Raw genomic sequence first — 26,631 nt, 5'->3', positions numbered from 1 at the left:
ATAACAACAAAATATGTGTAACATTTTTTATAAGCTGTTTAGTCAATTAGAATTGGCAAACAAATTACAAATAGAAATCAAGAAATTATATTAATGTCTATATTATTTGCATTGCAGACAAATCGAAACCTTTTTAAAATGTAACAGAAGCTTTGTATGAAGGCTAGACAGGGCTGTATAACAGCTGGCCTTATGTTAGCAGTTCTTTTTGAGCACAACAGTGCTGCCACTCGGCAAACAAACACTGAAGCTACATAAAGCTGCGTGCTATGACATTCATTCGTGTTTTGTTTTGTTTTGAATTGGTAAATTTATTTTCGTAATTTGTATAATTAAGTGCAACAAAAACTACATTATAAACATAAAATACATATAAATCTTAATGCCATCACAGCGGGTATTTGCCAAAATTTTCATCATCTATGACCTTGTAGCGATAATTGCGGTAGGTATCCAATTCAAATATATATTTCTTGCCGCAATCCTTCATCAACTTCAGAATAACGGGCTTTATATTCTCAATGCCCGTCATATTCGCCAGCTCGTTGTAATAGTCAAACTATAATAAATAAATTATCATAAGCGGCACTTCAATAATTCGTAACCAATGCCCACCTGGCGCTCGCCCATTTGATGGGCCTTCTTGCGATTGGCGAAACCGTATTCCCAGCGCTCGCCCTGCTCCTTCTCCAAGTCGGCAATCATCTGCTCCCGTGTGGGCAGCTCCCGCTTGCCCCTGTAGAACTTGAGGGTGAATCGGACCTGCATGTCGAATATGTGCGTGGGTATCACATTGAAGGGCAGTCCAATGAACGACATGGTCGGATTGTTAATGTTGATGCAGTGCTTCCACAGTGGCTGCACAAAGTTATCGATCACCTGCACACCCACATCGGTGCTCAGGCACGGAAAACTGTACTGGTAGCCGGTGCAATGCACCACATGCTCAAACGTTTCCCGACTGCCATCCTTGAAGATGGCGCCGTCCTTGGTGAACCGCTCCACGTCCGGCTTTTGTGTCACATTGCCCATAAAAGCGGTGTTGGGCGTTTGCGCCAGATGATGGCTCAGAAACACATGCTTGGCCTCCTTGCGAATGTGATTCGTGATGTCCATGCCACTGGGACCGGCGCCAATAATCAAAACCTTTTCATCTGCCGGCACAAGAATGGATTTAAATTCAAAAATTGAATATGTATGTATCAAAAATAGCACGATATTTCATTTATCCCAAAGGTCACATGATTCATCATGAAACATCTGTTTCATTTGCATATTCATTTATCAAAATACGCGCAGATAATACGCATTGTCTTTAGCTCAGATTGTGCTATAAAACCTGGAAAAGTTTTTTGCTGAAGTGCTTCTTGTTTATCAGTTAGCTCCAACATTTCCAGGGTATAAACTATTAAAACTATTTTGTGATTAGGTCAGACACTAAGCACCCAGAACCCAAACATCTTGAGAACTTGATAAGACTCGATTATTTATAATATGAAAACAAAATTCCGTCTGTAACTAGGCTAAAAGTTTTTGCGACTGATAGTTTATATCTCGAGAGGGGGGAAAAAAAAGTATGGAGCAACTACAGAAGTTGCTGGGCAGGCGTAGGACGGGAATCGAATCTTATCTAAACTATTACACAAAATTGATTTGAATTTATTTGTTATTTGCGCTTGAGCTCACCCTTAAAATTCTCAGCCTTGCGATATAGATGACTGTGGATTTGCCGACCCTCGAACAGATCCATGCCCTCGATTGTAGGCATATCCGGTTCCGTGTAGTGGCCATTGCAGACATAGATGAAATCAAAATAGACCGTATCGCAGGTGTCGTTGATGTGATCCCACACATAGACCTATATCAATTCATATAAGGTTGTAGGGAAATGCATTTAATCGCCGGGCAAGATCGTGCAATGTAAACAAAAAAACAATATATTAAATAATTATTGCATAATAAATTCGAAATAATGCATAATGAAAGCCAGATCGTATCAGACGTCAGCACTCACCTCCCAATCGTTTAAACGGGGACGCACCCTGATGACCTCGTGCTGCAGTTTGATGTGCGGCCGGAGCTTGAAATGATCGGCATAGGAGCGGAGAAATTCCAGAACCTGCTGCGATGTGATGAACGACTCTTCAATATCCGTGGGATACGGATAGTCCGGATAGCCCATCACTTCCTTGGGTAAATTAGTGCTGCACCCAGATTATATATAGTATATAAGTCTATAGTATGAGTGTTTAGCTCTTTTAACCTACCGCAAACCCTCGTACATGCTGCTGTGCACCTCGTCGTACTCATCCTTGGGCATCTCCTCCGAGAACACCCAAGTGCCACCGATTTCGGTGCCCTGCTCGTAGGCCACCGCCTCCAGACCCTCCTCGAGTGCATTCTTCAAGGCGCTCAATCCCGCGGTGCCGGCTAAAATACCAAAATAGTTTCCACACGTTTCTCAGCATTCATTCAGGTTCTCTTAGCACTCAATTCCATACCTCCAATGACGCACACGCGACGCAGCTCGTGCATTGGCGTCTTATACATTTTATTTCCTTACGAGTTGATTTCTCTTCACTGCAGTTCAAACTGTTGCACGTAGCTTCGAGAGTCTTTCCCAATGTGTCTCTCCAGCTCGCCGAGTGATAAGTGACTAGCTCAGGCGGCCAGCGCTTACATTTGTTCCAACGTTCACAGACCCGAGCATATGTCGCTAGGCGATACCGTGCGACCTGTTTTGTGGGCATGCTTAGTTAACAGGTTGCGTTTGCAACAGGCAGCCATGAAGATTATTTAATGATGATAACACTGTCTGAAATCGAAGCTACATATATTAAAATTATTTTTTATTCTAGAAACTTAATATTATTTAAATAATATTAAGCTATATATCTGAATCCAGTCACATGCTGTTTAATTGTATTTATTTATTATAATTTATTCAACTGGATGATATCTTAATTAATGTTATAAATATTATTTTACAATGTTATTTTTTTATATTTAATTATTATTATTTTTTAATATTATTTAAATTTTTAAATTATTACCGCAGCGCATTATCAAGTCGACTCAACAGAATATCCCTGCTGTAAATACTTGACGCTCAATCACATAACAGAGTCGTTCACGTCAACGTCAACGTCAACGTCGGTGTCGACGTCGGCGTTGGCGTCGGCGTCGGCGTGAATGAAAGTGCTGTCACACAACAAAGTACGCATTGAGCGCCGCTGCTCAATTCAGTTGCAGTTGATTCAGTTCCTTATTTACTTGCCCTCTGCTGTGTGATAAGCTTATAGCAAGTGCTCTATATTTACTCACTCTTTCTCTGTCCCTCACTCGTGATCGCAGCTTTCAATTTTTCCTTTCGCTGGCAAGATTTTCTTGTTTCACTGAATCGCAGGCAGAAAGTCATTGTGTCATTTCAGTTTATTAACATACTTTATTGTACAATTATCAGCTGGAAATTATGAACGCGTCAAATGAGGAAAGTACTATATGTAGAAAAAATCTGTTGCATCTGTGTTTACATTCGAACCCCCATATTTACTAACCGCTTGAAAGTCCGCATGCGTAATGTTAATGTGCTAACTCGGAAAGCTCAATGGGATTGAATTAAGCAAATGTGTGTGGAATAATTAAATATTTGATTATTGTTGATAGACTGGTGTCTAATCATGAAGGAATTACATTAGATAGTCGGTAGAAAACTAAATTAATTGCAATGATAAGAATAATGGATTAGACTTGGCTGTTAGTGTTATGCATACCGTAGATATGGCGAAAGTCTAGTAGTATATGGCATGCTCTCACAAATAACCGAGACACAGATAAGGACTGATGTGTTTATATTCCGAAAATTGCTGCAAATTTTGTCTGTCGCATTTACATTTGCAGTTTGTGGTTATATTTACAGCTTCTGTCGTCACAAGACATAACAGCCTTGACCACTGTTAACACATGCTTCTTACAACATATTTCTGCTAATTAACATGAGCATTTGCTGATAACACGTCATAATGATCTGCTAGAATAACACGCGATACATAAGTCGCACAATCTGTCAAAATGATAAGAGCGTTTATATTCTGAGCGCAGACACAACAAGTAACAAAAAAACAACAATAAATGGTCAGACGTTCGGCTTAGTTTTTATTACAAAAAAGGAAAAGCAAACACTATGACAGCGCGCAGACGGGAAGCGACGGGCGGACAGTTGCCGCAAACACTAATTTCAAATAAATGCACAATCCAAATCTTAAATTTGATAGAATCAATTAGCTTTATAGAACTACACATTCTTTACAATTTGCCAGTTAGCTCGGGCACAGCCTTGAACAGATCCGCCACTAGTCCAATATCGGCCACCTGGAAAATGGGCGCCTCGGGGTCCTTGTTGATGGCCACAATCGTTTTGGAATCCTTCATGCCGGCCAAGTGCTGAATGGCACCGGAAATGCCCACAGCTATGTATAGATCGGGCGCCACAATTTTGCCCGTCTGGCCAATTTGCAGATCGTTGGGCACAAAGCCAGCGTCGACAGCGGCACGTGAGGCGCCGACAGCAGCGCCAAACTTGTCAGCCAGATCGTAGAGCAGCTTGAAATTGTCGCCAGACTTGAGTCCACGTCCGCCAGAGATAATAACCTTGGCACCCGTCAGCTCAGGGCGATCCGACTTGGTTAGCTCCTGGGAAACAAATTCAGTCAGGCTGCTGGCGTAGTCGCCGGCTGGCGCTTGTTCCACGGCACCGTTGCCGCCGCTAGTGGCAGCAGGTGGGAAGTTCGTGCCACGAACTGTAATCACCTTGACGGGATCCTTGGACTTAAGTGTAAGTATCGCATTGCCCGCATAAATGGTGCGCACAAATGTGTCCTCCGATTTGACATCGATAATCTCGGAAATGGGCGATACGTCCAGCTTGGCGGCGATACGTGGCAGCACATTCTTGCCAAATGCCGAGGCGCCAGCCAAAATGTGCGTGAACTTGAATTGCGATTGGGCGGCCAGGACCAATGGGGTCAGGGATTCGGCGGTGAAGCCCTTGAAGGCGGCATTTTCGGCGACCAAAACTTTGGTAACGCCCTCAACCTTTGCCACAGCTTCCGAGGCCTAAAATCAATGTCAAAATCGCATGATTATGCAACAAATTTAATAACAACAACAATAACACAACTTACGGGTCCACATTTTGTGCCTGCTACCAGAACCGTGACGTCACCACCGATCTTCTTGGCCGCCGTAATGGTGTTCAGTGTGAGTGGATTAAGTGTCTCATTGTTGTGCTCCGCCACGACCAATGTGCTCTTGCAGCGCTGCAGCTGTAAAACGCAAATTGATTATTTAATATGTAATTAAATTTCGGGTGATCGTGCGACATTTTATTTTGGCAATTCAATTAATATACATACAAAGCTGCTGCGCACTAGATTGCGGGTGTTGTTGGCAAACATGTTGTGCTTCTTTAAGGCTTAAACTTTTATAAGAAAAACGAGGTTATTATAAACAATTAACGTTAATTGAATTGAAGAGTACCTGCCACAGTATCAATCGCAGAAGGTCCAAAAGTCGTTTTGTCAGCTGTTCGCGCTTGGCAATATTTAGCACATTTAGCTGCTGTTAGTTAACAGCAAAGCCGGCACTTAAATGCAGCAGCATGGCAACGCCAAATCAGATGCTCGCCATATGCAAGTTGTGTGCGTGTGTATATGTACACATTTGTATTTTGTATATAGCACGCGGTAAAAATTCTTGCAATGTGTATAAATTGTTGTTTAGTTTCTCAACTGTAGCATAAACATTGCAAATAATGGGCAAAGCCATCCCTGATCGGTAGGTTTGTTCGCATCGCTGCAATTTCATAACATACAACTAAGCGTGGCATTGTTTTGGTTTTTATTCTATCTGCAGCTGGCTTAATTATCGGCCTATTGGCGAGCGGATTGCGGGTACACGCTTCATAGCATTCAAAGTGCCGCTGCGTGAGGTGAGTGCAGCCGCCCCCCCGATAAGTGACCCAAATAACCGGTTAGCAGGAGCAGCAGCAGATGCAGCTGCCGCCTGCGAATTGATTGATGTTGAAATGTGGACCACCGGGCGAGGGGCCCCTCTAAAAATAAATAACAAAAGGGAACGAAATTTGTGTGTATTGCAATTATGCATAAAAGTGGCAAGTGGTACATGTTGTTCCACACAGCAGCAGCAGCAGCAGAAGGACCCCACGCAGCCGCATGAATATTAAATTAAATTGTTTTGGCTTAATTAAATGACGCCGTGGAGTTGCTCCTTGGCAGCTTATTAATTGTACCGCCGCCGGCCGTTGCATAAATTGAGCAATTTCAGCATGTTTTCTCTATATGTCTCATATTTGCCTTTTTCACAGAATATCAATGAGGGCATCGATGACGAGCAGCTGCGTCTGGCGCCACTCTCGCTGCTGGAGTCTGTGCCAAATCTGGGCCTGATCGTTGACTTGACCAACACCAATCGCTACTACAATCCCCAGGTTAGTGCAACTGCTGCTCCACTGTGTCGCTCAAGTCATTTAATTAATGCTCCCTCTTGCAGACCTTTACGGATCAAAATGTGGCGCATCAAAAGCTCATGATACCGGGCCATCAGACGCCGCCCAGGGAGCTGGCGCAAAGGTGCGTTCATTGTCAATCGTCGGCTTCTTTCAGCTAATAAACCTTTCTTTAATTGCAGATTTTGCCAGTATGTGACAAGCTTTCTGGAGGCAAATCCGGATAATGGTAAGTGCATAAATTGTTAACCACACCGCCCACTCACTGGCGCTGCTCCGGGCACGGTGCCGTGGGAACGCTTTCCCCCACATCAGCTATGCAGATGCATATCTGTCAACACAATTAGAGCTCGAAATATGCAATGAAATCATGTATATCAAAAGCGAGTCGCCGTCCACGTGTAACATGTAATTACCATGTGGAGGAGGCAGCACAGCCTCCAGATGCCTATCAGCTGCCAAGCGCACAATAAACATACCTTGCAGCCAAATAGAAATGTGGCAAGTGACCAAAAAAAAAATAGAAAGAAAGAAAGAAAGACTATTTAACCTTTAACTGGCGCATAGAAGTGGGCGTCTCTCAGAGTCTGTTCCCAGTGTCAGTTCCAAGTGGCAGGCAAACAAATCACTTATGGGAAGCTGGTCATGAGCGTACAAAAAGATCTAGCGGGATCTTTACTCCGTTCTCAACAGGTCCGTAGGAGTCTTGAACTCTAGCAACTATTTGACTGTGATTAGAAAATATGCACATACATATATGCAAATTATGTAGGTTGATATGCGCCATGCCCATAGCCGATGTAGGAGATGTCGAATTTCGCTCCTAAAATAAATGGGCTACAAGTCTAGTTTTAATAATTATAATCAAACAAAAATACTTTTAACGACATAGGATGCTTCGCGTTGCCAACCAGCGAAAAGGTCGATAGTCAGGGCTGTTTGTCTTATGTTAACAGATAACTTTACGAATAGTGGGTTTGCCCAAAAATAAAAATCCCACTGTCCGCGCTGCAATTTACAACTGCCAAGCAAATAAAACGCGCGCTGTTCACAGGGCAAGAAATCAAGCAGTATATGAGAAAAATTCAAGGTGGTCGGCACTTGTCCATGTACCCATAAACGTAGCAGGGCTCATTCGTTTGACAGTGGGGCAAACAACACGCAGCTCTCAAATTGCTTTAGGTATGAGCCGCCAGTGTTGCCATCCTGCTAGCATTCAAAATATTGCTCAGTAAATGCACGTGTGAAAAATACTGGTAATTAAGCGTGTGATATGCATAGTTGCCATAAGTGCTTAACTTTATTATGGTTTAGCCAGACAGCATTGTTCGTAATTGCCTGGCTGTCTGGAGTGCTGATATATGTGAAAATCATTGAGTGGGTAATCATATTGCCCATTGTGCCCCCGATTGCGACACAAGGATGCTGTTGCATTGCTCTTGTTGCAAGTTGGCTTAAACGCAACCAAAAACATGACGTACAACTGGCAGTTCGACTAGCCGCAGCCATAGCACCCGCATAGCGCACCACCACAAAACGACTTTTTGCTGCATCCCCCCCGCATGACCGACATGTTTTTTGTTGTTGCTTGTATGAAATTTATTGCCAATGTTGTGCATATTGGCAGTGCGCGCGCTGTTTTCTAGATTTAGCCCAGGTCGCCGCTTCTGCTTTAATACCAATTGCTCCTGGCACCCCTCTCCCTGAAAGTACAGTCAGAGCTACGCAGAGACGCAGCCGGTTTGGCCACTCGGCGTGGGCGAGGCGAGGCGAGGCGCATTCCTGTGGCTGGCTGGCTTTGAAATGAAATTTGTTGCAATTTGTGGCGACATGAAGCTGCCAGCGGCAGCTAAATGCTTTCTCTGCCCTAAACAGTAACCGAGCCCGAAACAAGAAACGTGACAGCCCTTTTAGGCAGTGCATGAATTTAATGTAGAACTTCCAACTGACAGATCATGATGCTTGTCATTTAAATAAAAATAAATACAATAGACAAGAGGAACTCTCCAAATACTCCACTTTACAGACAAACTCATTGGCGTGCACTGCACACACGGCGTAAATCGTACCGGCTATCTGATCTGCTACTTTATGATCACCAAGATGAATATGTCGCCCAAATTGGCCATACAGAGTGCGTAAATCAATGAAAAGAAAGTTTCAACCCAGCCAAAAGAAACAGCTGCTAATAATCCCATTTCGACTTGCAGCTTTTGCCGATGCGCGTGGCCACAAAATTGAGCGTGAAAACTACACAAAGTCGTTACGACATCTGGATTCCACACCAGATCGGTCCAGACAGCATAGTGAGAGCAGCAGCCACAGAGGGGGTAGACACAGGCCACGGGATGAGCACCATGAGACTCGCATTGAGAGGCACTACGATGACAAATCTGACAATTGGCGTAATCGTCAACAGGATCAGAATGGCTGGCAGCAGCGGCAGTCGCAGCCGCAACAGCAGCAGCAGCAAAGCCAGCAATGGCGTAATCCCAGAAATGATAGCCAGCATAATGGCTGGCAGCAGCAGCAGCAGCAGCATCGGCAGCCGCAGCCGCAGCGCTGGCGTCAGGAGGCCCACAGCGAGGAGATGGCTAGTAAGCAAGTACGAAACAACGATTATCAGGCGACAGACAATGGACGCTATCGGGAGCAAAGCAATTGGCAGCCCAGGCAGAACAATCGCCATCGCCATTCGGAGGATCAAGGTTATGGCAGAAGCAGCAACGGCAGCTACAACAATTATCGCAGGTACAACAACAACAACAACCACAACAGCAGCAGCAGCAGCAACCACAACAACTACCACAGTAGCGGCGGCGGCAGCAGAAGCGACAACTACAACAACTACAGTAGAAACAGCAGCTACAACAACAATTACAGTAGAAACAACAACTACAATAGCTACAGCAGAGGCAACAACTATAAGCGACAGGATAGTAGACCGCACTCCAATCGCTATCAATATTTGACTGACCAGGAATAGCTTCGATTGTTGGCTATTTAGGATTTGACGTTCAGTAATTGGTCCTGCCTGATTCTGTACATTTTCGTTTCGTAATAAATTCCAGTCCTCTGTTGGCCAATTTGTTGTAAATTATTGCCCATTAGGCACCCCCCGTCACGGCCGTGTTTCCGTGGCAACAACAATTAAAATTCATTTTCAACATGGCCAAAAGCCGCAGGTGCCGGCTCAATCTGTGCAGCAGTTAACAAGCGGCAGATCGCAGTAGATCGTGTGAAGATACATTCAAAAATTTGCATATACCATATGCCTTTTGCTGCTCATGCCCAGCCGAGAGTCGCCAGAGACTTGAGAGCGAGATAAGCGTAAAGCGAAGAGTGGCGTGAAATTCCTGGAAATTAGTGCGTCGCCGGCGGCAAGCGGCTTCTGTGTCAAACAAATGTCAAAAAGCTATACAGATGCGTCAGTGGACATGCGTACCTATACATATATGAGCCAGTGTGTCGTTATGTGTGTCCAATTGTCGTCGACGTTAAGTGGCACAGTGGGCGCCACAGTTGATTTGTGCGCTCAAAATTCATGGCACAGCTGCACTTGCTTTGCCTACATCTGACAACCGGTTTAACCGGCTGTCAAACTTGATTTTCCTTGCCTCAGTTCTGATCTAGTTATCAAACTGTTAAATATTTTCGCAGGATTTTCAATGCTGCCATCTTTTAGTGTATTACACATGGCGTCGCTGCGGCGTTGCCAAAAGATTAAATTAGGCCAAGTAAATGCCCTTTAACTTCATGTTAAAATTGATCTTCACACCAAACAAAAAAATTCAAATATATTGTGTTAATAGGGCTCCGAGTTTTTGAGCCGAGAAATTGCACATTTGTTATTTATTTTTCTGTCCGATATAACCCGTTGTGTGCACTAAATTCAAAACAAACTAAGGGCTCGCCATGGCCATATTCTTAATGTTGCAGTGCCTATGCTCAGGAATTGAGCTGCTCGAATGGGTAGCTGTTTAATTGATATATATATATATATATATATATATATATATATTGAATACAGCTAATCGCCCGCAGCACTAATATCATTTAATAGCTGCTTAATTGGTTTTTAGTGCTTCATATACAGTACTAGAAAATGTATCTATCATATGACGAGGGCCAATCGACAAGCACTGCATAGTCTGGAAATGATTCTGCGAACTCCAGACTGAGTGCATCTCCTTTGCTTCCTATATAATGACCCGATACGCCCAATTGGAATAGTGGCACGTTGAAGTCCCCATTGGGTTTCTATAATAGAAAGCTATGCTTATCGTATTCAATTACGTAAACTATTCGAACTTACCGAAATGTCCAGATAGAATTCCAAGGGTGAGCTATCTATGCCATATGTAAAGTAGATATGGTATGACAGTGGATGGGGTGGGGGATCCTCGAGGTAACTGCGCTCAAAGGACCAGTTGCTCACGGCTACGAAGTCATCTTCATAGGGCTGAATGAACAGGCTCATATGATCCGGGCCCACCAATTTGAATTCAAAGCGCGCCGTTGTATTGCTCTCCAGTATGGTTTTACTTAAAAGCGTCAGTTCGGTTTTAGCTGGTGGTTCAATGGGTATCTCCCGAGGCAACCATACACCCTCCAGGCGATTGTCGACCCAACGTTCATCGTATAATGGTACTCCGCACATCATGTGCTTGGCACAGTCAGATATCATGTTCTCGGCACCTGCCATGCGCATCTTCATGGGTGCCGCCTCGCGTCGATCTTGGAAACTAAACAGATAACCGGACTCATCCTTGCTAATGGTGCCATCGTACTCGTAAAAGATTTTGCGCACATGCTGGCAAATGGAATGTATTAGATTAGATATCGACCAATCGATAGATCAGTAAATACCTGATAGGACACCCGCTCACTGCTCGCCTTGGGGCGATATGGAAAACCGATTTGAGTGCCAGTGGCGAGAATCACGGTAATCGCAGTTACTGTCAGTATGCAAAGCACGATTAGATAGGGACGACGGAACATGTTGATCAGGGGCATCTACGCGTGCAATCCATTAGCTTTTAATCGGAGAATTGATAGGAGTTAACTTACCAAGAAGCCAAAGGACATAATCGCACCCAAAGCAGCCAAGAGAGAAATAACTAGATCTGGATTCATGGAGCTGCCGGCACGACCACTCATTGGTATCACCACGACGAGGAAGAGGTAGATGCGATAGCTGCTGTACAGGAAAGGCATCACCTGGCTAAGCATTAGCAGGCCCGTCCAACTGAACCCACGATCATGGAAAGTCGTCAATAGATTAAGTGTCAAGGAACTGCCATAGAAGATAATCAGAATTGTGATAATATAGACAGAGCGCAAGCCATAGGCGGTCAATCCTATAGCCAAAAGAGCCAGAACGACGGCCCAACTATGCAAAGCCAGTTGCAGGTGGTGAGGGAAAGATAACTTGTTCTGGAAGGAATAAAGTTTAGCCGCTTCGAGGAGTTTAACTCATCAACGTGTACACTCACCTTCCTGTTCAGCTGATAGTAAATTGTGATGGGCAGACTCATTCCGATAAGCGAAGGGCAGACATAAAGACCGATCAGAAGCGATAGCGAGCTGAAGTAGGTCAAGGACGAGCCGAAGCTGTCGAAGATACAGGCGATTAGCAGAGGCAGTGCCAGGCCTAGCACCAGGGCCAGAATCTGTAGAGCCAGCAGTATCAAAATGCGCTTTAGAACGTGAGCAAGGGACACACTGGAAACAGCTGACATGCGCCACACAGAGATGAAAACCAGGATGAGCATAGTTACAGCCGCACAGTAGTTCAATATTTGGCCAGTTTGGTCCGAGTAGCTGATGAAAAACAGGCCTAGGAAGTCAAAGAAAACTGCGTGTCCTTCTTCATGTGCCTGCGTTTGAAGTAAAAGCTATACCAAGTCCTGTTCATATAATAACAAACTGAAATGTTACCTCTGTGTCGTGCAATTCGGTTGCATTCGCCAAAGCGCGCACTAGGCTGAGAATATTATCACCCGTATTTTGCATAGCGCCGCGAGGAATCACATCAATGCGATCGTACTTGGTGTGATAGATATAGCCATTGATCACCTGGGCTATATCGAGGCCTAAACAGTCAACGAAATTAGTCAAACCAGTTTATGAAAATATTGCCTTAATTCCTGGTAATACCTGGTATATGGCCATATTGCACAAAGGCAGCGAAATCTGTATCCGATGGAATCACGCCCGACTGAAACACTTCCTCACCCAAGGTTGTGGCAAATGGGTGCTTGGCACTCTTCTTGTAGTACTGTAAGAACGTGAAAGGTCTTAAGGCAATGCATTAACTCAAGAGTGCCCTTTAGGTTCTTACATCAACAAGCCACGGATGGGAGGGTCCGCTTTGAAACAGAATGTCGCGTCCCCCGCTGCCCGCACAATCCAAATTGACGACAGCTCTGCAAATGCATGTCATGAATTGGAATTTTCCTAATAATAAAATTGAACTAACCCGCAACATACTTGCAATTCGGTGCCCATTTGTGTTGCGTAATAAAACCATGGGATGCCTGCAATGCAGTTTCCTCAGCTCCGTTGAATAGGAAGACGACGGGATGCTCGAAGGGTTGCTGTGTTGTGGTCATCACACGCAGCACCTCCAGCATGGTGGCGACCATGAAGCCATCGTCACCTGCTGCCGGGGAAGTTGGCTGCGAATCAAAATGGCTGTTTACCAGCAGATAAGACTCGCTAGTCGAGTTCTTCGAGCTCAATTTCACAATTATATTCTGCACGCCCTGGTACATGTTGAGCATGTTGCTGTATCTGAGTGCGCCCGAGGGACGCTGAATGTCTATCTCCATGGTGAAATAGTCTTGGCGTAGAACCTTCCTGATCTCCACTAGTTCGTTGAGCAAAAAAAGCACAGTATCCACCTCATTGGCAGTGCTGCCCACCACCTTGGGTCCAATGTTAACCAGATTGTTGAGCGTGTTATAGGCGCGGTCTCCAATGAATTCGCCTTTATTGTCATCCTCGATGGTCAGCGCTGTGGGCAAGCGATAGAAGAGCGGTATGACCACTGCAAAGAAGAGTAGGACCCAGAAGAGCAGGAATCCAGTGCCAAAGTACCAGGCTGGCTTTACGTGGATATCCTTGTTGACCAGATCTTTGGCGAGCACATCGCCATTTTCTTCCGATATCTGCGCATTGGTTTCAGAGTTAGCAAAAATGATATCACTTGTTGTTGTTATTGAAGCCTTTACCAGATTATCCTCATCGCTCATTTTTGCTAACTATTTGTTTTTTTCCGAACTGAACCCAGCGTTTCGAATTGCTCAACTAGCAGAACCAGCCAAATGTAACACTCTTTTATAGCATGGAAAAGAATAGTCATAAAATCGGGGTTTCTGGTCAAAAATTTTAAAAATATATAATTTTATAGCGCCAATGATTCAGTATAAAATTGATAACAATAAATGCGAGGGCGGTTCAATGCCAAAAAATGATAAATGAAAAGGAAATAACCAACAAGGACTACTAAACAAAGGAAATGAAATAAAAGTTAGCCATATTTAAATTATATCAAATTAAATTATTTGTATTTATTCATACTTAATATCTAAATTGTTTTACATTGTGTGAAAATACATAAGATTCTGCTCGCATCTCAAATAATCGCAACATTTGCAACTGCCCTCGTTAGCCAAATTTACAGCCATGATTAAAAGAAGCACGCTTAAAATGACGGCCGCGGTCATGATGATATGGAACACGCACGCCATAAGATTTTGAAAATAAGCCATAATCTGCTGTCATAAATATATATAATCTGGTTTAATCTGAAAATTTAATTTTGGTACGCCAATGTCTGTCTGTTGCAGTCTAATCAGTCATCACTCTACGGATAATTCCAGCTGCTGCACAAATTCCCAGGAAATGTTTAAACAAATATATGAAGTGCTTGCGAACTGCTTAGCTTATCGGGTGGCAGACTTCATGTATTTTTATTACCATATTGATTAAAACACTATCGCAAAATAATAGGCTAATAGGAACTTTCGGCAATGATTTTACGTAACGAGTGATTCCCCATCATGACGTAGTCTTAGTCATCCCATGATTCTTCCGTTCGACCCCCAAGAAGGTTCACAAGACCCAGACTAATGCATTTTATATGTTCGAAATTGCTTAGAGCTAAATTATTTAGAATATATATCTTTGATATAGGGAAGGCCAATCGGTTATGACTGCATACGAGGGGAATGTTGAGGCGAACTTCACGCTATGCTCGTCGCCTTTGTTTCCAATATTGTGCGACGATACGCCTAGTTGGAACAGCGGCACATTGAAGTCTCCATTCGCTTTCTATATAATGCAAATATACTAAGCATAAAGACCCAAAAGGAATTATATAATTTACTTACTGTAAGATCGAGACTAAACTCGAGTGGTGCATTACTTCCATAGGTAATGTACATGTGGTAGGACAGCGGAAGAGCTGGCTTTTGCTCCAGGTAACTCCGGGAGAAGGACCAGTCACTCACAGTGACATAATCATCTTCATAGGCCTGCACAAACAGGCTCAAATAGTTCGGTCCCGTCAAGCGGAATTCAAAGCGTACAGTTTTCGTATCATTCAACACTGTTTTGCTCAGCAGCTCCAGATTGGCTGGTGTTGGTGGCACGATGGGCTCCTCACGTGGCAGCCACATGCCCTGCAAACGATTGCCCACCCAGCGTTCATCGAACAGAGGCACCCCACACATCATGTGTGTATCGCAATTGGACGTCTGGCTAATCGCGCCAGTTAGATTCACGCCGGGAAACGCTTGCGCTTGACGTCTATCCTGGAAATTGAACAAATAGCCGGAGTCATCCTTGCTAACGCTGCCGTCGTACTCGTAAAAGATTCGGCGCACGTGCTGGTACAAAGAAAACAAATATGTGTATGAGAACAAGAACTCGTCGCAGTTTGCTGCCCAAAATACCTGATAAGCTACTCGCGCACTGTTGGTCCTCTGGCGATAGGGAAAACCGATCTGAGTGCCACAGGCTAGGAATATCGTAACGCCCGTAACCAGCAATAGGGTGAGCAATACCGACCAGGGTCGTCGGAAAATGTTGGTCAAAGGCAGCTGAAGAGACATACGATACTGGAGCTGATTGGGAAAACAATTGAAGCAGACTTACCAAAAATCCAAAGGAAGTCACTGCGCCCAGTGCTGCCAAGGCAGCAATGGTTGTGTCCGGATTGGAGGCACTGCCGGATCGACCATTCATGGGCGTCAGCACCACAATGAATATGTAGAAGAGGTAGCTATTGTACAGGAAAGGCATCACCTGGCTAGCTATGACCAGGCCAGCCCAACTGTAGCCACGATCGTGGAGCGTCGTCAAGAGATTTAGGGCCAAGGAAATGCCATAGAATATAATCAGAATTGTGATAATATAGATGGAGCGCAAGCCATAGGCTGTCCCTCCTATGGCCAGAAGAGCCAAAACAACGACCCAGCTATGCAAAGCCAGTTGCAGGTGATATGTGATAGGTAATTTATTCTAGTAATGATAAATATTGAGTGGGAAATTAAATCAAATGAAATAATTTATGTACTCACGTTCTGCTGCGACTGATAGTAAATGGTGATTGGCAGACCGAGACCAATTAGTGCCGGGCATATATACAAGCCGATCAGGAGCGCTGGAGAGCTAAAGTAGGTCAACGACAAGCCAAAGCTGTCGAAAACATATGCTACTAGCAAGGGCATTCCCAGGGCCAAGACGAAGGCTATAATCTGTAGAGTCACTAGCATTATAAGACGCTGCCAGACACCACATGAGGACAGCCGAGCAACGGCTGACATGCGCCACAAAGAGATGAAAACCAGGATGAGCGTGGCTCCTGCTGCGCAGTAGTTCAAAGTTTTGCCCGTTTCTTCGGAGTAGTTGATGACAAACAGACCCAAAAAGTCAAAGTACACAGCTTGGCCATTTTTGTATGCCTGTTGATAGATTATAAAAAGTTAGTGTATTTACATAAAAAGTTTATCCCGACTGATTGATACTTTTAAAGGGTCTTCCTAATGGGTCGAAAGTGACCACTAACAAGGAAGTGGTCGCTGGTTCAAATTCAATAACGATCGTCAAATTTTCGTTAAATACTTTTAATTTCTTATAGGTCTTAATATCTTACAAAGATAAAGTTGATAAGGCTTTATTTGCTTACCTCTGTATCGTGCAATTCGGTTGCGTTTGCCAAATTGCGCACTAAACTCAGAAGATTATCGCCCGTGTTTTGAATGGAGCCGCGAGGAATAACATCGATACGATCGTACTTGGTGTGGTATATAAAGCCATTGATGGCCTGGCCCATGTCAACACCTGTACAGTAAAACATTTTGTTGATAACCATTTTCATGTTAACAGTTACGTGCTTAACCTGGAATATTGCCGTATCGTGTGAAAATACGATAGTCCGTATCGGACGGCACAAGACCCATTTGGAAGATTTCCTCAGCCAGGGTGGTGGCGAAAGGATGTTTCGCACTCTCTTTGTAATACTGTGGAAAGATTGAGATTTTTTAAATGTGAGAGTTCTAGCGGCTCAAACAGGTTTGAGAGCTCTTACAGTGGCTAGCCAGGCATGTGAGGGGCCAGTTTGGAATAAAATCTCGCGCCCGCCACTGCCCGCGGCATCCAAATTGACGACAGCTCTGCGAATGCAGTTTATGGATTGGAATCTTCCTTTTAACTTGAACTAATCGCAAACATACTTGCAATTTGGTGCCCATTTGTGCTGTGTGATGAAACCGTGCGAGGCCTGCATGCCCATTTCCTCGTCTCCGTTGAACAAAAAGACGACGGGATGCTCGAAGGATTGTCTGGTTGTGGCCATCACACGCAGCACCTCCAGCATGGTGGCCACCATGAAGCAATCGTCACCAGCTGCAGGAGAATTTGCCACTGAATCGAAGTGGCTGTTGACCAGAAGGTACGACTCGCTAGTGGATCTCTTTGGGCTCAGCTTGACCACAATATTCTGTACTCCTTGATACATCTCAAGCATGTCATAGTAGATATGCGAGCCCGTAGCTTTCTGTATGTCAATCTCCAAGGTGAACAGCTCCTCAAGCAGCTCTTTCTTGATATCAGCTATTTCATTTAGCAGATAAGCTACTGCATCCACCTCATTGGCATTGCTGCCCGTCACCTTGGGTCCAATGTTCACCAGATTGTTGAGCGTGTTATAGGCGCGATCTCCAATGAATTCGCCTTCATTGTCATCCTCGATTGTCAGCGATGTGGGCAGGCGATAGAAGAGCGGTATTACCACAGCGAAGAAGAGTAGGACCCAGAAGAGCAGAAATCCAGGGCCCAAGTACCAGGGTGGCCTTATGTTGATATCCTTTCTGGTCAGTTTCCTAGATAACCCGACGCCATCCTCCTCCGAAATCTGCAAATGATGTGCAAACAAATAGTAGAAAATTGTCGGATTTACTAATTTTAAATGTGTTTACAAGTTTATCCTTATCGCTCATGCTCGATAGCTATGTTTTTCTGCAGATGTGAGTTGCGCGGGTTCACAAGTGAAACTACACAGTTCGGGTGAAACGTTTGAACAATTTATAGTAGTCTGGAAAGGTATCATAAAGTCGGTGCTTCAATAAATAATCAATTTAAAATACATACATTTATTACGCCCATTAGCTTATTGCCTTCCAATGGAAGCTCATGGCAGATCGTAATCGTGTGTGAATTTTGGTGACTATCCAAATTTGTATACCCTGTGCTCACAAGTGATGGGTATACACAAGTTGTGCTCATTTTTCAAAAGAAATAATGGAATACATCTTAACTAAAAGGAACATAGATAATTCTTTAGAAATATTCGGCAAAAGTTTCAACTTTAACAGATTAGAATTCCATTTGTAAAGCATATGTTCCCTTTGATCATATAATAATATATTTGATCATAATATAAACATATCCTGTATGATTTACTTCTTGTGTTCTTATAAACGCAAGAATGTTAAATTGAACCATTTTCTCCCAGAAACCTTCGCTACTCCGATCTATGCAGGGCATCTCGTAGTCGAGCACTCCCCACTAGATCATAATTACTAATGATAATATTGTTGTTGCTGAAAAAAAGTAACATATAATTTGAAATATATATCAAAAAGCAGGTTATCGTTCTTGTATGTTATATTGGGTTTAGCTTTATCGCCGCATTGTGAACCCAAACTGTATCCATGGAGGGTCTTTATGTATGGTATATTGTAATCAAAATGTTCTCCAAAACCAAAGTGTTTGTTTGCCCTTTGATAAGATTGGCGCAAATTCAAATAATCATAAAAATTATGCTCGATAGAAATGATGAACAACATAGTTTTGAGTCTTCCAAATGAATTTATTCCAATCGATTCGGCGCAAGCGAATAAATATATATTACCCAAAGATGCTAAACCGATAAAAAAAAGAAGAATGCAAATAGACGCAAAAATCTAAACTGGCTAATAAAGTCTGATATCTTCATGATCTGGTTTTAAGATATCCAGTAAATTGATTTTTGTACGAAATATATCCGTTCTTGAACGATACTATAAAAGTCCCTCAGAGGCAGAAATATAACACGATACTTAATTTATATCGAGCTCTGATCGAGTCGATTTTCAAGGAGTATGCAGACTGTTTGGGCTTGGCAGAAAACTAAAAAGTTCATATTTTTATATAATGGAATTAACCAAAAATGAATTTCGCTTTGCAGCGAATTTGAAGAAATATTTAAAAAACTCGTCTGGCAACTCATTTGTGTATTGTGCCCATTGTACCCTGCCCTGTCCCTGTCATATTGACGGCCTCTGATCGTTTCATTATTTCGTCATGGTGGTCAAATGTCAACTTATTAGCATAAATGTGGCTGCTGTCGCCGTTTATCGGAGCCCGATCTTATCTCGGGACGATCGCCAATTGTCTTTGTTGTCGTTGTTGTTGTTGTTGTTGTTGTTGGGCACAGGTCCTGCGACAGCGACAAATCGTTGGCCATTACAATGGGCCCTGTGCAGAAGCTGGACTGGCGACATGGACAGTGGCAGTGGCAGGGGCAGTGGCAGTGACAGTGGCAGACACCGGCGGCGATGCAATCGAGTTGATGTTGATGTTGGATCTGATCGGACTGCCCCGATAAACGCCTCGTGTGGCATGTGGCATGTGCCGTGAAGTTGTTTGTTGCGCTTAATTGGATGGCATTTCGTTTGGTTTGTGTGCCGTTCTATATTTAGCAACTGACTGACCCAAAGATGTCTGCCATAAGGTTAACGGGCTGGCAAAAGTCAGTCTACTTCCCTCAGCGTTCCAAATCGAAGGTCCCAGCTAATAGCCACACCATCAAGTGTGAAGACTCTTAATTTGGGTACACAAAGGAGATTCGAGTAGTGGCTAAAATTCTAGTTAAGTTCTGACGAGGACGAAACGAAATTATATAAAAATATTATTATTATATTAATCAAATTGTTATGTATCTTTTATTATTATTGTTTTCTCATTATCTTATCTTTGTCGAATGGGTATTTCTATGCATAGTTCGTGTATGATACTTTTAATTTAACTTTTGGTTAACTTTTCCGTTAACTGTCTTTGTTTGAGTTTTTGTACATATTTATTTGTGTTTTTCCAAAGACTATAAGTAATTGTTGTTGCTTTTCTTTGAAATTTGTTCCTTACTAACAATTGAGGTGAATGCTTCACTCAAAACCACAATCATAAATCCAATTTTGAAAACTAAGAAATAATGATTTATTAGTTTCTGATTAAAGAAATATAGTATATGCATATTGTGCCAAAACAAATTGTAAATTCACTTAATCAACCAAAGTGCTTGAACAATATAAATGCATAAATTCTAGATAGTATAATGTGCAGACATTTCCTTTTGACAATTATAATATTCCAGACGATTTTCAAAATGCGTTACCTATATCTATATTTGAATCGTGCGAGATTGCGTTGTACATTGAGCACTATTTTAAGTATTATAATCTATTTTTTCTATCAAGTATTCTTTCTATTTTTTCACACAGGCTTTTTCATCTTTAAATGCACATGATATTTGGCATTGAATGCGATTTCACAGCAGTTCCGGAATTCCCGAAAAAAAGAAACATTTAAGAAAACACAAACATAAATGGGTCTTTTGGTCATGCCGCCAATGACACAGTCCGCATGGCTCCGCCAACAAGCCGCGCCGCGCTGCTCGTTGCCGTCATAAATTGCAAAATCAACCAAAAATTCCCAATTGTCAGGTTGCCCGATTTTTTATGATATTTTATTTCTTTATGGCCCAAGCGCTGAGCGCTGAGCGTCTGGAAAGTGTGGCCAATTTTCACTGGCTGTGCGATGGTCATTTATCTTAGCATAAGTTGGAGCGCGATAATTGCATTCGATGGAGCCGCAGATTGTGGGGCTGAGGGAGAGCGAAGCGAGGCCACTTTGAAGCTCGCTGCCGACAATTAGGCATGCCACATAAATTTGCACCTCATAGGAGCAGCCTTCAGAGGCGAGTCGCCAGAGTTGCAGCAATGATTTAAATAAATAGCACTTAAAGAGCATTCACAAATCGGCAACCAAGTGCCAGGCTAACGCCCAAAAAAAAGGCTCTATAGCAAGCCAAACACTCAAAGAGACCTCAGCCAAACTGCAATTAGCTGCGAGTTGCGATTGCAGACCACAAACAATCCCATACCCAGTGTACAGAGGGCCAACAAAGCGTGCAGTCAATCATGCGGCAATGTGGAATCAGAGAATTGCCTTTGGGGCAGGCCTTTCAATTGTTGCCCCTTGCCCTTTCCGTGTGTCAGTGTGTGTCCAGCCTGGGGCATGTGATATGTGATGCATACGGCTCACATGTCTGCCTGATAAAAGGGTCAGACATTGCATTCAACGTGCCACAGCTGAGCGCACCAGATAATCCCCCCATTGTTATGGTAGGCACAGAGGGCAGGGTATTGCTGAGGTGTACGTTTAAATTTGTCATCTCGCTTACAGTTGGGTAGACTTAAAGGGCTAACGCTTCACAATTGACCAAATGCGAAATAGGGGCTCGTTTGCTGGAATAGCTGGGTTAGGTTATTAAGTAGCACAGTCAGCCACAGATTAGAAGTTAATGAGGGCTCAAAATTGTAAAGTGAATATTTGGGAAAAACAGGGAAATACATTGGATACTTGGTTTATTTTAGAAATTTCGATTCTATATAGGTTTTGTTAAAGAAAGAAGATAGCAATGTGTAGGATTAATTCAGCACTGAAACTTTCTCTATAAAAAGTTGGGTTGGGTTAGAATTCTATAATTATTATTAAGTTTAGCTTTATTTTAATTTTTCTGTTATTATCTGGAACAACTTAAATTAAATTTGTATGAATATTTACAATCTACTTATTCTACTGGTAAGTCTTATATACAAATTTACAGTGTCAACTATATAAATCGATCTGGGAGATCTATTGGGTGAGACCTTCGTAGTCTCCTCCGCGTTCGGAGTCCTCCAATTCTGCGCCTATTCAGAAGACGCCTAGCCAGTCGATTAGGATGACTTCTCAGTCGCGCTATATAATTTGCGGCCTGTATATTTATTATGTCCCCGACTTTGGGCACTCCTAAGTCTTTTTCCAAGTCGGAGGTTCTCATATACCAGGGGGCACCAGACAGATATCGGAGCGTTTTTGCTTGGAGCACCCTGATTTTTGAAAGACTGGACTTTGCAGCAATGCCATATACCTGGATACCATAACGCCAGGCGGGAGCTATGCAGGATTTATAAATGGTGACTTTATTTTTCAAAGATAGCGCATTTCTACTGTTCAGAAGCCATCTTAGTTTTCCTATTCTGTTCTTTAGGGTTACTGAAACACTTGTGATGTGCTTGTTAAAGTTCAAGCGTCTGTCTAGGTGCACACCTAAGTATTTGTGGCTGTTGAAGTGCGTCACCAATTGGCCGCGCAAGAAAACTCCCGGACACATGTCCCTCCGTAGCGCATAGGTCACATTGGCGCATTTATTTAAATTAATGCCAATATTCCAGCGCTTGGCCCACATTTCAAATTGGTGGAGATATTGCTGCAGGACGTCGGTAGCTTCGTAGACACCTTCGTTTCTTGACAAGATGGCTGTGTCATCTGCAAAAGTGGCGATTGTAAGGTCGTGGGGGTCCGTGACTTCAATTGTAGAGCCAGTGGGCATATCGTAGGTAAAGAGGGTGTAGAGCGTGGGCCCTAGCACACTCCCTTGAGGAACGCCAGCCCCGATGGCCTTCATGTTTGACTCAACTCCATCGAGTACTACCGAAAATGACCGGTTTGTCAAATAACTCTGCACAATTAAATATAGTTGAGGTGGCAGTAAGGGCTTAATTTTGCAGAGTAGCCCATTATGCCAGACTCTGTCGAAGGCTTGTTTTATGTCTAAGTACGCTGCCACTACGTACTCTTTGGCTTCGAAACCCTCGAGGATAAAATTCACCACCCTATTTAGCTGTTCCGGTGTGCCATGAGATTTTCGGAACCCAAACTGAAAGGGGGGAATTTTTTCTTTAATTCTGTCCAAAGACAGCAGTCTCGTAAGCAGACAACGTTCGAATAGTTTTCCGATCGTGGGCAACAAACTAATAGGCCTGTATGAGTCTAGGGACGAGGGGCTCATTCCAGCCTTATAGATCATGCATATTCTCGCCTTTTTCCATTGGCTTGGAACATGCCCCAATCTCAATACCGCATTAAAGATTAACACTAAAAATAGGACTGCTCTGACCGGCAATGCTTTTAGTGTTATGTTGTCGATGCCATCATCGCCAGGAGCTTTTCTTGTCTTAAGTGCTGCTATGTGGTCTGATACTTCGTTGACAGTGATTGGAGCAACTGGGAGGCTTAGCTGGCCTGGGCTCTCCAGTGTGAGTTGAACCCTTCTGTTCATGCTTGCCGAACTTGTATTAAAAGGCTTGAAGCGATCCTCCAAGTCTTCGGCAAATGCATCAGCCCGTTCCTTTGGGGATCTGGCCCAAGATCCATCAGGCTTTCTGATCGGAAATTTGGGGGACACTTGCTGTTTGTGCCTTCTCGTCAGTCTCCATAGGGAGTGACTTGAGGATTCATCTGGAGAAACATTTTCCAAAAAACGGTCGGTTTCCCTTTGTCTATTCAGCTGCAGCAGCTTTTTGACACGGTTCGACACTCTACGTCCACAATTGGATCTCCGGTTCGACAGTACTGCCTTCTAATCCTTCTCTTAATCAGCAGTAGTGTATGGATTGCTGGCGGAAGTCTCACTTGTGGTCGTGAGCTTTCTGATCGGCTTACTGGCGCAGAAATGAGGGCTGCCGAGTGAACCTTGTTCAGGAATAGCGCATATACATCTTCGATGTCTTCTGGTGCAAGTATTTCCAAGTTTAGGTCTAGAGTTTCCTCTAGATCTCGTCGAAAAGCAGCAATGTTGGCTCCAGGAGGCAGCAGACGACCTTTAATTGTTTTGCCCTTTGGAATACAGTCGTAACCAACTACTAGTGGGATATGATCAGAGGATAGCTGAAACTCAGGCCTTATACTTAAGCCATCTGGGTGAAGTCCGTTATAAATAAAGAAGTCAATGGCACTCGGCGTGTAACTTTGGGCAAACGGGAAATGAGTGGCTTGCCCAGTCGCTAGTATTTCAGATGATGAGTTTTGCACCGCGTCCAGTAAGCAGGTGCCTCTTGCGTTAACTCTAAAGCAACCCCAGCATCTGTTTTTTGCGTTAAAATCGCCTCCTATAAGGAACATTCTTCCTAGTCCGCTAAAAAGTTGCTGGAATTCCATTGCTGACCACGACAGTTGCGGCGGGAGATATGCCGAAGCAATGGTTAATTCACCCCTGCTAGTTGCAATCTGGATGCTGGCCATTTGCAATTTCTCCATCCTTACCGGTTCATTTTGGAAATATTCGATCTCCTGCTTAATAAGCACCGCCGCTCCTCCTCTTGCTCTATCGCTAGGATGATCCGCTTTGTGAATTTTGTAGCCTGGAATAAAGATGGATACACCGGTCTGAAGCCAGGTCTCTGTAATTAGCATCACGTCAATATTATGTTCAGTTAGGAAGTGCTTAAGCTCCTCCACATGCCCAGAGATACCACGGGCATTCCACAATCCGAGGCTTAGTGAATTGTGCATCATTTTTTGGCGTTCAATAGACTCAGACACATTTGTTTTAGGAACTGATTCGTCTCCTGAAGTTCCTTAAACATAGCTTGTAGAGTGTCGACTTTCACAGTGAGTGCTTCTATTGCAGCCTCCAGCCTTGAACTATTGTGGGGTGGGGTATCTTGGTGCTTGGGGGTAGGGTTCCTAATTGACGTCTCTTTATTGAACTTTTCCAGCCCAGTACGCAGAGTATCGGCGTACGAAATATTTCCTCGCACTAAGGTTGCTGGAATGTGTTGCTGACGGTCTTTTTTGCCACTGACATTACTTTGAAATCCTAGACTTACTTTTGGTCTTCTTTCTTGCGTTCTAGCTTTGAACACATTGCACCCCTTATGCCAAGCCTCATGGTTTCCACCGCAGTTGATACAGCAAAGATTCTCAACCAAGGTTTCTTTGCATTGAGCTGTTGGATGATTTTGAGCACACTTTCCACAGGTATAAGGCCTCATACAGTAGTTTTTTGTATGTCCAAATCCTTGGCATCTGTGGCACAGGATGGCATTCAAATTTTTCTTTGGTATTTCAACCAAGACTCTTTGTCGCCCTATTTGCTTGATTTTCAGCGCATCCTTATTATTAGGCTCGCGAGCCAAATCAATGAAAAAGAAATTATTTTGTATTAGTTCCTCAATAGCTTCACCGTTTTCCTGTTGTTGGGCCTTACGAGGACGAGGATTGTGGATACGAAGGACATTGTGTCCATATCGCATAAACTCCTCTTTAATGCTATCTTCAGGGGTGGTGCTAGCCAAATTGCGGACGATAATCCTGAAGGCCTTGTCTTCCTTCAGTTGGTATGTAAAGTGATGTGCATTATTTTCTTTGAGAAACTGCACTAGGCTTCGATATGAATTCGAGTTTTCAACGTGAACTCTTACTTTTCCTTTAGTTCCAACGTGGAGGGTATAACTATCTGACCCAATGACTGTATCAAGCTCTGCCTCCATCTGGGTCACATTGTTTACATTTTCAATGAAGATGGGGGGTGGCTTCCTGGATCTGGGTACTCTGGCTTCTTTTTCCGCATTCAGCTCTACTTCCATCTCTTCTGCCAGTGCCTCGGCATGGGCTATTTCCTCCTCTGTAGGATCATCGTTTTCTTCATTATCCAGTATTGCAAATTGGTTTTTTGAGTTTATTGGGATCTCCTTTAGACGTCTGTCCATCGATATCTGAGATGCAATTAACCTCCCTTTTTTACCATTTGCTTTTGGAAAGCTTGAAGGCAGCTTACGTTTTATTTTGGTCGTCATCCAGCTGAGTGATTTCACTGATGACTTTCCTAGTTCATTGATATTATTTTCTGATGCGCCTGCAACTACACTTTTGTAGTTAATATTTGGGATGGTGCACACTCCTCCACTTGAAGTTGTGACAGTGTAGGTAGACGCGTAGATGGAGTTTGTCGACGTCAATGTGCATGTCGTTGCTGCAAAATTGCTACTACTGCACTTAATTGCAGTATTTGAAGCACTTACAGTATTTAGGGATATCATTTCACGAATTTCCGCAGGTGTAGCGCCAGCAATTCTCATCATTTTAGCGAATTCTGGTCGCAGCTCTCTCGGTTGAGAGGGCGTGGATGCACTAACATCCATGCCCAATGTTGTTTGGCTCAATGTTGTTTTTTTCTTATTAATTTTTCACGAAAATTATAAATTTAATGGTACACAATTTTTTTTTTATTTTTTTTGATGAAAATTTACCTCTGCGTTTGACAAGCAGTGTTGTAAAAGTGATTAGAATTCTATAAAAGTGAAAAGATTTGGAATTTGCAAGAATTAGAATTTACCTGAAAAATACTAGAATGACATTAAATATAGCTGAAACTTTTAATTAGAGATTCAGAATACTTTTATAAATTGTGAGTTTTTATAGAAATAAGAAGTTCTACTTGTAAGAACTAG

At 43.2% G+C, this 26,631-nt stretch overlaps 5 protein-coding genes across 5 annotated transcripts; 1 reads left to right on the top strand and 4 right to left on the bottom strand.

Annotated features, from left to right (window-relative positions):
• Window positions 1-316: 316 nt before the first annotated feature.
• Window positions 317-2,652, bottom strand: LOC115758198 (senecionine N-oxygenase). The gene is made up of 6 exons (XM_030698743.1): window positions 2,502-2,652; window positions 2,268-2,430; window positions 2,015-2,204; window positions 1,687-1,858; window positions 616-1,154; window positions 317-559 (listed from the first exon to the last, which is right to left on the bottom strand). Exons 1-6 carry the CDS (start codon window positions 2,548-2,550, stop codon window positions 389-391), a joined length of 1,284 nt encoding a protein of 427 aa, XP_030554603.1. The 5' UTR covers window positions 2,551-2,652; the 3' UTR covers window positions 317-388.
• Window positions 2,653-4,132: 1,480 nt separating this feature from the next.
• On the bottom strand, window positions 4,133-5,622 carry LOC115758187 (electron transfer flavoprotein subunit alpha, mitochondrial). Its single transcript, XM_030698728.1, has 4 exons — window positions 5,539-5,622; window positions 5,415-5,479; window positions 5,184-5,324; window positions 4,133-5,115 (listed from the first exon to the last, which is right to left on the bottom strand). Exons 2-4 carry the CDS (start codon window positions 5,454-5,456, stop codon window positions 4,306-4,308), a joined length of 993 nt encoding a protein of 330 aa, XP_030554588.1. The 5' UTR covers window positions 5,457-5,479; window positions 5,539-5,622; the 3' UTR covers window positions 4,133-4,305.
• Window positions 5,623-5,731: 109 nt separating this feature from the next.
• On the top strand, window positions 5,732-10,211 carry LOC115758177 (RNA/RNP complex-1-interacting phosphatase homolog). The gene is made up of 8 exons (XM_030698718.1): window positions 5,732-5,835; window positions 5,914-5,989; window positions 6,386-6,508; window positions 6,571-6,650; window positions 6,709-6,755; window positions 8,553-8,660; window positions 8,737-9,313; window positions 10,187-10,211. Exons 1-8 carry the CDS (start codon window positions 5,813-5,815, stop codon window positions 10,209-10,211), a joined length of 1,059 nt encoding a protein of 352 aa, XP_030554578.1. The 5' UTR covers window positions 5,732-5,812.
• A 413-nt stretch (window positions 10,212-10,624) lies between these two features.
• On the bottom strand, window positions 10,625-13,782 carry LOC115758176 (endoplasmic reticulum metallopeptidase 1-like). Its single transcript, XM_030698717.1, has 9 exons — window positions 13,019-13,782; window positions 12,870-12,954; window positions 12,686-12,806; window positions 12,467-12,621; window positions 12,022-12,405; window positions 11,597-11,962; window positions 11,396-11,542; window positions 10,842-11,339; window positions 10,625-10,786 (listed from the first exon to the last, which is right to left on the bottom strand). Exons 1-9 carry the CDS (start codon window positions 13,780-13,782, stop codon window positions 10,625-10,627), a joined length of 2,682 nt encoding a protein of 893 aa, XP_030554577.1.
• A 919-nt stretch (window positions 13,783-14,701) lies between these two features.
• Window positions 14,702-18,033, bottom strand: LOC115758175 (endoplasmic reticulum metallopeptidase 1-like). The gene is made up of 10 exons (XM_030698716.1): window positions 18,013-18,033; window positions 17,269-17,948; window positions 17,124-17,208; window positions 16,935-17,055; window positions 16,722-16,876; window positions 16,114-16,497; window positions 15,689-16,054; window positions 15,499-15,633; window positions 14,923-15,420; window positions 14,702-14,863 (listed from the first exon to the last, which is right to left on the bottom strand). The coding sequence occupies exons 1-10, from the start codon at window positions 18,031-18,033 to the stop codon at window positions 14,702-14,704; spliced, it is 2,607 nt and encodes an 868-aa protein (XP_030554576.1).
• Window positions 18,034-26,631: the final 8,598 nt, after the last annotated feature.

Source organism: Drosophila novamexicana, unplaced genomic scaffold (assembly GCF_003285875.2).
Source record: "Drosophila novamexicana strain 15010-1031.04,08,12 unplaced genomic scaffold, DnovRS2.1 tig00000137-arrow-arrow-pilon, whole genome shotgun sequence".
Taxonomy (NCBI): domain Eukaryota; kingdom Metazoa; phylum Arthropoda; class Insecta; order Diptera; family Drosophilidae; genus Drosophila; species Drosophila novamexicana.
The sequence above is the reverse complement of the archived record's forward strand: the minus strand, read 5'-3'. Positions and strand labels throughout refer to the sequence as shown.

Excerpts from the sequence above, each read along its gene's own strand:
- LOC115758176 (XM_030698717.1), bottom strand. The coding sequence starts at position 13,782 with ATGAGCGATGAGGATAATCTGGTAAAGGCTTCAATAACAACAACAAGT. Across the intron at positions 12,622-12,685 it reads GCAATATGGCCATATACCAG|GCCTCGATATAGCCCAGGTG; the intron begins GTATTACCAGGA and ends TTGACTGTTTAG. Across the intron at positions 11,340-11,395 it reads GTGAGCGGGTGTCCTATCAG|CATGTGCGCAAAATCTTTTA; the intron begins GTATTTACTGAT and ends TCCATTTGCCAG.
- LOC115758198 (XM_030698743.1), bottom strand. The coding sequence starts at position 2,550 with ATGTATAAGACGCCAATGCACGAGCTGCGTCGCGTGTGCGTCATTGGA. Across the intron at positions 1,859-2,014 it reads CCCGTTTAAACGATTGGGAG|GTCTATGTGTGGGATCACAT; the intron begins GTGAGTGCTGAC and ends GAATTGATATAG. Across the intron at positions 1,155-1,686 it reads CAAGGCTGAGAATTTTAAGG|ATGAAAAGGTTTTGATTATT; the intron begins GTGAGCTCAAGC and ends TTGTGCCGGCAG.
- LOC115758177 (XM_030698718.1), top strand. The coding sequence starts at position 5,813 with ATGGGCAAAGCCATCCCTGATCG. Across the intron at positions 5,990-6,385 it reads TCAAAGTGCCGCTGCGTGAG|AATATCAATGAGGGCATCGA; the intron begins GTGAGTGCAGCC and ends CCTTTTTCACAG. Across the intron at positions 8,661-8,736 it reads GCCCAAATTGGCCATACAGA|CTTTTGCCGATGCGCGTGGC; the intron begins GTGCGTAAATCA and ends TTCGACTTGCAG.
- LOC115758187 (XM_030698728.1), bottom strand. The coding sequence starts at position 5,456 with ATGTTTGCCAACAACACCCGCAATCTAGTGCGCAGCAGCTTT. Across the intron at positions 5,325-5,414 it reads ATCTAGTGCGCAGCAGCTTT|CTGCAGCGCTGCAAGAGCAC; the intron begins GTATGTATATTA and ends TGCGTTTTACAG. Across the intron at positions 5,116-5,183 it reads CAGGCACAAAATGTGGACCC|GCCTCGGAAGCTGTGGCAAA; the intron begins GTAAGTTGTGTT and ends CATTGATTTTAG.
- LOC115758175 (XM_030698716.1), bottom strand. The coding sequence starts at position 18,033 with ATGAGCGATAAGGATAAACTT. Across the intron at positions 17,949-18,012 it reads TGAGCGATAAGGATAAACTT|ATTTCGGAGGAGGATGGCGT; the intron begins GTAAACACATTT and ends CATCATTTGCAG. Across the intron at positions 16,055-16,113 it reads ACTATCAGTCGCAGCAGAAC|AATAAATTACCTATCACATA; the intron begins GTGAGTACATAA and ends TATCATTACTAG.